The following is a 12,348-nucleotide window of genomic DNA, read 5'->3' as shown; positions in this document are numbered from 1 at the left end:
ATCATTTATAACAATGATAGATTTATTGAGTGTCCTCTCAATGCTGCTGATATACCGCCATATTTACAATAAAACAGACAGTCGTGTTACATACATTATAATAATCATAGGTGTGATGTGCACTTTTATAAACATTCACCTAACAGTGCAGTTATCACCTATGGTCGAGAAACAACCATTCTTATATATTGTACTACTGATTTATATTAACTTATTCTGATGAACCATATATTGAATAAAGCGGCATGATATAGGTGCTATAATCAAGACAGGGTATTCCGTCTTTGCGTATTGCAGAGTTATCTTCTCTTGGGAGCAGGTATTGATTGTTACGTCACTTGTTTGTGAGAATAACGTCATCAGTTTTTGAGAAAATGACGTAATTTTCTCACACAAATCAATGACGTAACAATCAATCCCTGCTCCCAAGAGAGGATAACTCTGCAATACGCAAAGACGGAATATCGATTCTTGAAGAGCTCTTAGTCCTAACTCCTGTTTTAAATAGATGTTCATGATGTCGTTACGTTTGCCATGGTATCTCCGCTATCTCTGCTGGGTTTTTGTTTTTTGTTTTTTTGTTATTTTACTTTAATCTCGAAATCTCAATTTCAATTCCATCATATGTTATGGACAAAAGAAGTCAGCAGGATTGGACATCGGGCATTTACGATATAAGTTATCTCCCTACAGCAACACCTCGTTGTGAACATGCTATTTACATATTTAAGACATGTACATTTTAGACACGTAAATGGGAAGTAACTCCTCCAAAGTAGATTATATAATAGTGATGTGAGACTATTAATAACAAGTTTACAAAAACTATTTTACTTAATTTAGATATAGGTACACTTTGTTATATACCATGAAAACATTTACATCATATATGTTTGATATAATTGACTTTCACTCCCCAAAAAATATGTACAGGCCATAGAGTCCATATGTCATATATTGGCCACAAACTAATGAAGTTTAAAAGCCATTTCCAGGAAATATATATTTAGTTTTAAAATCTCGAAATAATGTATATAAGATGTTAATGTATCAGTATGTTGACGCTGTGGTATATTAATATATCTTCACTTCAAGTGAAGTGAAACATATTGTATTGTTACTGGTTTTTCTTCCAATACCTCCTTTTTGCGCCTTCACCGGGACTTAATTCCGCTTATTGTATACAATCTTAATGGGTCGAAACGTTAAAACCATTAAAGACATCTCAATATTTTTTTGATGTTTACCTTCATTATCAGCAGGATGTGTACTGGACAATGTAATTTGGTTATTGTGATCCTAAGCTGTGCATCTGTATTATCCACAATTGTTGTGAAATAGACTGTAATAATTATTCACAGTGACCTTCTCTCTAGGTCAGAGGTAAAATAAGCACCAATCAAATGAACAATTTGGCTATTTATTTGTATTACTTTATCAGAGTCACTGGAAATCGTGGGAACTGCTTGTTTAATAGCAATGATCAACCAACACAAGATCGTCCGTTTTTGCATCAAAATCAGACCCAGTGTACCCATTGGAGTTGATACATGAACGCTGACCTCCTATTTTTGTTATAGATAGGCCACGATGCAATAACTGTCCGCATTATTTACATACTTTCAGAACCAAATATGTCTGCTTAACCATTAAGATTCGTGAATAATATATGTTCTATAATATAATTTCCCAGCAGTACACGACTTCCGTTACATTTTTCTTTTTTTTTTAAAACAGGACTTTATAATGATTTTGTCAACAAATTATATCAATTATTCTTTCCAGAGTTTTTTTATTTCGATCGAAGTGAGAACCTCCAAAAAACCTATGAGAATATATATATATATATGTGTGTGTGTGTGTGTGTGTACTGTGCAGTGTTTCACTTTATAGCAGCCAGGTATCAAAACACGAAACATGAACATAAATACTGCACCGGATGACCCCTGGCTGTGTGATAAATCTAGTGATGTAATGTCAGATTTCGGTAAAAGGAAATGCTTGATAACAAAATTAGGAAATTCTTCTGTTACTCACGAACGTAGTTTAGAAAACTTCAAAGGCAACGATGCTGAAAGGACTGCTACATCTTATCAGATAATTTGTTTTATGTTATTCACTACCTTAAAATTAAGGAAACATAAATAATTCTTGTACGTGTATTAAAATATTTATAGATTCCGTTATACAAAGCATGGTTATCTTTACCACATAGACAAAACCATCAGTTGTACCTTTTACGGACGTAACTAACGCTCAACATTTGCAATCTTTGCAATAGCTTCTTCAAGCTAACAGTGCTTTCATCTTGCAGAGACCGGGAATTCTAATCTGTGATTTAAAGGCGCTGAATTACCATGAGTATACACAGAACCGCTCATCCAGAAGTAAAAAGGCTTTTATAACCGCGCTAGTTAGTCAACGGAACAAGTTTAGTCATCCGCATTGAAGGTGATGTGGAGAGTACATGAGGAAATCAAAGTATGATAGAAGATTCCAGTAGTATTTGTCGTTTGTGATTTAAAAAGTCTTAATAGTCATGTTAATTCAAAGATTATTGTATACGATGGTTTATGATATAAAGTTGCGCATGGTGTTGAACAAAATTCCCATGCAGTTTAATCTTATTTAAGAATCATGTTAAGGAAATTAAAATACATATTTCATTTCTTAACATCTTGTTATGTGTATTATCGAAAAAGACATGCTTCGGAAGTTATTATTAAATTTGTGTATCACATGATGCGTATCAAATTGAAATGAATATATTTCCACATTCTGCACTTGAAATGATTCATATTTTATGTTTAAATAGTTTGGCATGGGTGTTTGAATAAGAGAATGAGCATATCATGATTGGGTTTAGTAACTTCAATTAAATCAATAATTTCGCACAAATTGAAAATAACATTAGCAGAAAAACGTATTTTTTTCACAATCATTAAGCAAATTGATGGATGAATGTCTTCAGGTTTGAGAAATTAGAATTGACTGGAGGGTCCAAACCCTACAACCCTCTGTAATGTACTGTGGAATAACAAAGAAAATGATAAGATAAAGAATAATTTGATCAGAATACTTTCGTTTGATTTCAATTGTTACATTATACATGTTAAGATTGATAGAGAAGTGTCCTAATAACAATCTTGTGACAAACACAGTGCAACTAACTAACAATAACATAAGTACTGCAGATCCCCTAATTTTCGTACATTTTATTGTATTTCTGACGACTGCACTTCAAATAACTTTGTCGGGATTAGCAGATGGAACAGGTATACACTCTTTTCAAGTATCAGAGGTCAGAGTTTTTTAACAGAACTTCCACTAGTATTTGGACCTTGGACTACAAATTATTTGATAATCTAGTATACTGTACTATTGGAGTTAAAAGGAAAAGCCCTAAGTAGATCAAGAAACACGTGATCAGATCGTCCACCACTGTTACATACTAAAGTCTCACCTCCAACATGAATGCGACACCATAACCAAATCTTAAAACATGTAAACGATATACTGTAAATATTGTGCGCGTTCGTACCAAAATATGTGAATACTGCAACAGGCCTGGAAATATTTAAAACGACCACCTAGAGAGCGGGCGTAAACCGTTCGACGTAATTTAATCCTTATATCACTGAGCTCCTAATCTTTAGTTTACTATTTTTGTTAATGGGGTGTTCGGAAATCCGAATTTCCTGTAATCACGAATACGCTACAGAAATAGCAGTTGTTATTGGCTATGGTTTGTTAAATCACGAGCATCAGAATTTACGTCATTCCCTCCAACTGATCAAACCGACAATTGCCTTATTGATACATTCGTTTGACAAGGCAATTTATTTCAGGAGCAATGATCCTATATCTTATAAATTATCTAAGATATGTTTTGCACAATGACATAGGATACTGTATATATATATAATATTTCTTATGTCATCTATGATACATTATACAGCATATAAGATCCATCATTTTATGATATATGAACATCTCTCTATATATTTTATAATGATAGAATACCATATCTGACTCCGATTTTCACTTCTTTTTTTTTGTATAAATTATATCAGATATATTATAGAGCATTTTTTTTTATCTCTTGCTTAGTATATAGGATATCATTTAAGTTGTTTTATGAAATATCTTATATAATATATAAGATACCTTATATAATTGAACGGGATGACAAGTTTCTCCTGGGAGCGTCATTCCATTGTGGTTTGTGAAAACTTGGAGTGATTTTTGAGTGTTTGATACAACACACAACCAAAAATACATGCAATTCTGTCCAACTTCAGTGCATTGTCTGATTTTATCGAATAGGTTATCCCTTTGTTACAGTTTGTCATGAATTGATAGATTGGTTCCCAATGATTCTCACGGGTGCAGTTACTACATTAGTGCTCGTTTTTAATGCCGTAATTTCACGTTTTGTATTAGATATATTGTGTAAGAAATAAGAAATTCAATTAATATGTTATAGTATATGGAATATATGGTTGATACTGCATATGTACAACCCATATAATGTCTATATCTTGTGGCAGTTTTTATGAGATTTCATATATTATATGCGATATCACATACTTCATAAAATAATTTTGTACTATCTAAGTTCAATTCAAATCAAAACATGTTATTAATAGTATATTAGAATTATGATAATACAGATAAACAGCAAATAAAAAATAAAAAAAACAATACATGCATTATGAACAGGATGAGACAACAGACTGATCCTATATCAGTCTTTTCTTATCCGATTTCTCTCATATATATTATACGATATATCATATACGTTAAACATACTTATTTTGATAATCCTTCCGATAAAATGTCTGATAAAATAATTGTTTTTTATATGAGGACATGCATATTTGTTTCATTTCTGTAAAAAAAAAAATCACCTTTAACAAAATGTTCACAAAATATGTTATTAAGATTATGTGAAATCAATACAACTTGTTCCAGATCTCATTGAGAAAACGTCAAATGTGTAGTAGTATAAAGTGAAGATCATATGTGTATAACTCTAGTGATATGTACCCTTATTGTTTCATGTTTGAGCAATGGCACGTATATAGATGTGTAAGTGGTTTAAACACACAATTACAACAAACGTCAACAAGCATAATTATCTTGTAATTGGTGTGCCCGGATGAAGAAAAATTTCCATTCAACAGATCGAGCTCCAATTGGCTGACAGTCCCACAACAGGAAGCTGCGGTTATCGGCGGAAGTGACAGGCACGCGAATTTTGATCTTTGAACTTTAAGTATAAAGACATGTGTTGGTGGCCCTTTTAGGTATTGTATAATTATCTAGTCGATATTTAACAAGTGATATATTTAAGTCTAAGTTGTTACACAGAAACACGTGAACAGTACAGGGAATCAAGCGTAAAAGTAAGTAATGGAATGTAACAAATTCATGTTCGAGATTTAAGGTAGATTTGTAAATATATAGTAACTACGATTATCCTTTTTAAATAATTGTTTTTATATTTCCAAAGGTATATTACATTAAAAAATATTAACTTGGTGTTAAATAAAATATGCAGGTAAACTAATGGCTTCATTTCTTTGTGAAACATACGTTCATGGAGCTTGCTTATTCATGCATCCATGTAAAACAGAATACTGACGCCCATTTCAATGAAGTTGCATTCATCAGCAACATTTAAAATAACTTGTTAAGTTTGAAATGTTTTTACTTGCCATGACTTTATACACTGAAATGTTATTTAAACACTTGTCGTTATAACAACATTGTTTTTTGTCTTTACTTTTCAGAAACAAATGAATTCTGGGAATTTGATACTCGAGTTTGTTGTTGGATTCCTCCTGGTAACATCAGCGCTCTCAACACCCATTTTCAAAGATTCCGAAGCGCAATACCAGTTGCCACCTAACTTCCCAAAAGAAATATCAAGGATAGACTATGAGAATAGTAAGATATTTTCACCTTCATCTTTGATTGAAAGTCGATCAATCACAGACGTGGAGACACACCAGGAGTCAGCCATACGCACCCCCATTGCGTATACTTATACTGATGTTAATGCAGATATGACGCAATCGGATAATTCTTATCCGGATGAAAGATCTTCGTTTCCTTCCCTACGAATGAGGGGGTCGGCATCTATGCATTTCCGTTTCTGGAAAAGTCTATCAAAAACGGCAATACCTACTGTTGAATTTCTAGGAAATGCTCTGGAGCATCTTGTATCAAACTATGTAAGTAGTTAAATAGTTACTTGAATAAATGAGTATAATGTAAAATAATATGTTATGCAGTTTTATCACATAATGTACTGTGTTATCCAGTTAACCTTTAGCGTATTAACCCATGTAATATGACCTATCAGCCCTGTGATTGGTTGACAGTTTCAATTGTTTCAATTGTGACGTCACGCCTAGGACAAGTACTAACGTCATAGATTTACGCATTGGCAGCTTTTTACATTTCAAGGTTGCATGGAAATTGTCGTTTTACACGAATAAGTGCAACACATCTTGATTATGTGATCAAAATGATCTTACACTCGATTTCATTCCAGAGGCTCGCTAAAGTGAAAAATTCTTAGACCCGTTTCATAAATCTCATATGAAATGGAAAGTCATGTAAGATCCTATATATATCAAATATGGTTTGACTTGTCTGTCATTAATATTCGTTGCAATGTATATGAATCATTTTTCATTATAATACAGAAGCAATGAGACTCGTAATACAATGATAAAGAAAGACTGTCATAGAATTTCAACTAATGTTATACGGTTGCATTTATTATAATTATGACATGTAAACAAAGACAAACCTTACCTCTATGTTTCAGTGTCAGGATAATCAAGACGTCATACCTGATGATTGTTTAGACTTCTCGTTTAACCTCATCAATAACTGGAATGTTCGAGACTTTATCAGATCACCGTCAGACGAAGTCATGATGATCAAGAGGCAGAAAAAATTCGACAAGGTATATTGAAATACATTTTGTTCTTTTAAATGCAATTAAATAACATTTGAAATTTCAGAACGATTTACAGATTAGAAAAAGACATTATCAAATATAAGGCACACAATGAACAGTAAGCAACGTGTAAAAGCGGGATAGTAATAAAATATTTAAAATTAATTATAAGTAGCCTAGTGCTTCATGTCCGGTTTAATCAATTACACGTGTGAGCACATATGATACCACACTGTTCAGTTTCATTTTCATTTTTATTCATTCTTAGAATTATTTTGCGGGTAGGAATATAATTTCTAACTTGAGCAAGTCTTTATTTGTTGTGTCTCTTCGGTAGACTGCGTGCGGGGAATTTCTGTAACCATATACATAGCTTGTGTACATTTCATGTTATAGAAATTACTTGTTGACGTCATACAAGTGCTTCGTTACAATCAGAGAAACCTGACTGACCTCCTAGCCATTGAAAAACGACATATTTGTGGAAACGAGGTCGCTTGTGACGTCACCTGTGATGAAGGGTCCTCCCTATACTGTACCCTGAATACTGTTATTGTTCCTAACCTGGACGAGCTCATCCTTGGACTGGAAAAGCAGGTGGGGCCTTTACGAGAAGTGAATGGGCGAATTAATACTAATAAAAACATTAGGATATATAGCGCAGACATACACGTTAGATTGGTCGGCTGTGGTTTTGTATGCTACATGTAAGCTCACTTAGGCGCTGATCAAAGGTTACATATGATGGCAATAAGTTATTACAAAACTGTGACTGTCTATTCCATATTTTGCGTGGATTGTTATTTGTTTATATTATTTAAAAAATTGCATTACGTATTAAAATGCTATGTACTATCAGTTAAATGTAGTTAACGACTTATTCTTAAGTAAATGAAAGTGAATGCACGTTAGGTAATGTATTAGTTGTAGTGACGATATTTTTTTTAATTTTAAATTGGATTGATTTTAATTGGATTCTGAATATAATTTTTAAATTTCAAAACATTTTCTTTAATTTTCAATAAAAAAGTAAGAAAATGGTTATTAATATTGCAATGAAAAGGATCAATTTAGCATTTTTAATTATTTATTTATTGTTTCTTTTTTATTTACAGGCAAAAATGTACTTTGGGGCGAGGATAAGTCGACAGACACCACAACGGATGAGTCCCGAAAAGTTTAAGTTTTATTCAAAATACCGAGTATTTTTTGTACTCGGCACTATTTATAACATGATGCTACAAATGTTCGAAACAGAGGCAGCCCTCACGTACATACTAGACCTTTCAAAAATAGAACGTCTCAAAGCACGATAACGATGTGATACGTCAATTCATCATACAGCGGCGAAGATACCGTACTGATGGCTTGTGGAATACAAAGGAGCAACGACTCTGCACTGGTATTTGTTTATTTACTATGTGGTGTTTAAAAAAATAGTATTTTCATCATGTTTTTATAACTTTTCTGATGACCGCTGTAGTGTTTCCTTTGCCAAGATCATAATATTATTCGCTGCAGTACAACAAACAGGAATGACGTTAAACGTAAACAATAGTGACGTATAATAGCCGGACCAGTCACTATAGTAACACCATTACAAAGAGCATGCATGACTGCACATTGTCTTCTACCTGTCTCAACAGTTTGAACAAAACAACTCATAGGTCAATGATTTGGACCCTGCTTATATTCGTTAAAACAAAACTGTATTTATAACAAGAAATTGATGACTTATAATGTTAAGTTAACTTTTCCCAAAAACGTTTATGTATGATCTTTACTTCATATTAAAAAGCAATCTTGCTTATGATACTAGCTATAGTCAAAGAGATCTTAAATCTACACACTATTAGCAGTACGGTTTCCCATAACCTTCAAATAATATTTCGATTTTAGATTTTTGATGAGTTTCATAAATGAAAGTGCTTTAGAAAAAAAATCATTTTTTTGAAGACTTCCTCTAGGTGAATAATGGGTTTTTTTAATTATTAATTACATAACAATGTTTCTATCAATTTTTATGTTAGTAACGAATGGGAAAGTGACACTATACACAGCCAATAATTTTACTCGAAACTTAATAGCGATTAGAATCCCTCATGAATTATGCAAAAAACCTATGTAAAGACTAAAATCATGTACCTTTTGTTGTTTTTAATTTATTAGTATTTTGTAAATATATTTTACCATGTGCTTATTTTTTTTATCACGTTTATTAAAACTTGTACAAAACATTTTGTGTTATTTCCATGTTGCTTTTGCACATGAATTTGTTTGATACATATTTGTTTTTATTTCTCAGGTTATATCTATATCATCACAAGGGACTTTTGTCCTGCAATTGTGAAAATATTAATTTATAAATTATTTATTTGTGTTTTGTTTACATGATTGCAATGTGTTGATTTCAGTACCTACATGAATATATAGATTTTTGTTTCTGCATTACGTTCCATAGAATTTCCCTCAAACACAGATAGTCCTTGGCCTAAGTGAATTCAAATTACTGTAAAAAAACGAGTTGGAGCGCTAATACTTTCGCGTTTCGACAAGAAGTTTCAAGTGAAACGAATAATGATTTAGCGCTACAGTTTTCTAAATCCTGCCACAATTCAACTTGATTTAATTTTTAGCAGTTATAATTAGTTAGCACATTCGATTTTGCTCAAAAAGCGGTAAAATATTAGTATCTCCAAAATAACTTAACCTAAAGTATGTAATTGTTTGTGTGTTTAGGTCACGACGCTAATTCTATTTTGGAATTCCATCATTTTGAAATTAAACCTGTTGCATGTTTGATGGATTTAAAATGTATTCAAATAAAAATAGTATATATATTTGTATTTGTTTTGTTGAAATATACATAATAATTGATAAAAATATATCGTTTGAGACATTGTCGGCAACCTTACATTTTTATATTATTAAACTAAGTCTCACTTAAACTAAAATAGTCCCCCTTGCTTTTTATTGAACTATTATTACACGAGTTTTGTGTTCTAGCTTTATGTACATGTACGTATACTTAATGCATTGATATAAACACAGCGAATGTGCAACAGCTGTATTGTATTTGTTTTCTTACGCAACCGAATACTTGCCATTTGAATGAATGATGTGTTATTTTCCATATGTTCATTTATGAATTTGTAAACTTGATATGTGAATTAAATGTTTAAAAACTTACAATTGAGTTATTGTATTTTGTACTATTTCTATGAGAACCTGCTTTTTATTTTACTTTTTGCCTAGTCTATTATCTGTCTTCTGTTGGTCCACAATGCGGTACTTGAGGTATTGTCTTTTCTTAACCTTAACAATTTCTACCCTTATGTTTCTCCATGACCGAAGTGCTATGGTCGAGATCCTATCACGCATGAGTGAAAGTTAATTAGTACAAAATGTTTCACGTGAAAACAAGTTTAATATAAAATAACGTAAATCCAACATCTATAATACACACCATAACTACTGTTATGGTAGCAACATATATATTTTATGTAAATGGCAAAAGAGTTTTTAAGAACATTTTTTACAAAGTCAGCCCTTTTCTTGTGATATGATAGGAATGTTAAATTATGAGTCTGCTCAAAAAGCACACTTTTAATGCAACCTTGTTAGGATATGACAAAAACTCATATATTTTTTTGTTTTTTTCTTATGACATCCGGTCATAGATTTAATAAAAAAACAAACATCCTGGGGTTAATGACATGCCACTCTAGCCCTACACACATTTTGTTTGGTCATATAATAGAATCTTGTACGTCAACAAAAAACAGCATAAAACTAGTTTAGTATGATATTGTTAATGTACATTCACGAAGAAAGGTATTTTGTATCTTATGGTCGTACGTTCAAATAAAATATTGATAACCCTGACATTAGGAATTGCAGACATTTCCATTGACACTTCTACTTATGATAAGAAACAAAAGTTGGTTCATTTAATTTCGTCGCTTGAAATACCTAGTGCAATTTTGCTTTGTTTGACGTGAGTTTTGTCAAGATTAATTGTCAGTCATCGTCCTTTAAACATGCTATGTACGATATGATAAAAGACATTGGCCCGTATTCATGAAACCAGTTTCATGCTCAAGCATGGATTTTGTGATCAAATGACATCTTATATTGTCGATGATTTGGAAACAAAATTAAGAGACTTAAAGCCAAATCTTTTGACTTTTTGATCCTGTGACATGATTTAAGTAAGCTACAAGAAAGTTCGTTTAAGCACATAATTATTTCTTGAGGAGCATGATAACGGTCTCATGAACACGGGCCCTATTCACAGAGCCTTAGATCCTCATCACCATAATTCCCTAAATTATTTGACAATACACAATATGTTGAATGTCATAAAGAAAAATTATCATTCCTGAACATCTCATTTAAATATATTTTATTTGTAAAATACAAATGGGATAAGACACAGGTTAAAACAACTTAAAATTCGTCCTCTTCCTTGCTGTTCTGCCATGAATTTAGGGGATACATGTTGTGTTTTTTTGCGGTTAAATATCCTATTAAATTGCTTTATTTTAGTTTTGAACACCCAGGTGTATTGGGTTTGAAGATTTTAAGTCTTTCAGCGATGATTTGCAGATACTTATTAGTATGCAAAGCAGAATTCTGGATTAATCTTTTACAGACCTCTAGATAAAGTATTAAAGTAGTACTATACGCATGGTGTATGTCATGGATTCTCTTGGTGTCGAAATCTCGATTCATGTTCAAATAAGGAGAAATTGATAAAATAAGTAAAGCAATATCACAACTGTACTTTTCAACTTGTATATGTATTTACAGACACAAACAGGAAAGTATTCGTCAAATGCCCTGGGTATCTACTTTTATTATTTCTTTTTATCAAAAACAATATTGTCATTTATCTTTTGCTTTCCATTTTCATAGTTAATTTTCAAAGTTGTAGATAAATTGATCTTGAAAGAATTATCGAATGGATTAATAAAACAATTATTACCTCCAGCCGGCTTATTATGTACAATTTATAGCTCTATGATACAGGTGTTTGGGGAAACATTTGATTCTATTGTCACACTATATGTAGAGGAGTTGTAACCAGTGATTACTTTTCGTGAGTAACTTCTTCTCAGGTTTAATCTAAGAGTTCCTATATAACTTGATAACATTATGGATGTTTTGTGGCTCCAATAACACGCGCAAGAATGCTTGTTATACAAAGTGAATTAACTAAGGCCTATAACAAAAGCCAGTAGCGGTTACGGGATACACATATACATTCACATGTACAATGATTTGCATATTTTTCTGCATTCATCAATTAATCTGTTCTTTCCGTGAAGCTCCTGAACACAATTTATTTAATACCACAACTAAGCGTACTT

The 12,348-nt window shown here is 32.1% G+C and overlaps 1 protein-coding gene across 1 annotated transcript; it reads left to right on the top strand.

Annotated features, from left to right (window-relative positions):
• The first annotated feature begins 5,306 nt into the window (after positions 1-5,306).
• LOC110462365 lies at positions 5,307-10,156 on the top strand. Its single transcript, XM_021516298.1, has 5 exons — positions 5,307-5,408; positions 5,796-6,239; positions 6,842-6,982; positions 7,373-7,573; positions 8,092-10,156. The coding sequence occupies exons 2-5, from the start codon at positions 5,802-5,804 to the stop codon at positions 8,290-8,292; spliced, it is 981 nt and encodes a 326-aa protein (XP_021371973.1). The 5' UTR covers positions 5,307-5,408; positions 5,796-5,801; the 3' UTR covers positions 8,293-10,156.
• The last annotated feature ends 2,192 nt before the right edge of the window (positions 10,157-12,348 follow it).

Source organism: Mizuhopecten yessoensis, unplaced genomic scaffold (genome assembly GCF_002113885.1).
Source record: "Mizuhopecten yessoensis strain PY_sf001 unplaced genomic scaffold, ASM211388v2 scaffold10771, whole genome shotgun sequence".
Classification (NCBI taxonomy): domain Eukaryota; kingdom Metazoa; phylum Mollusca; class Bivalvia; order Pectinida; family Pectinidae; genus Mizuhopecten; species Mizuhopecten yessoensis.
The sequence above is the reverse complement of the archived record's forward strand: the minus strand, read 5'-3'. Positions and strand labels throughout refer to the sequence as shown.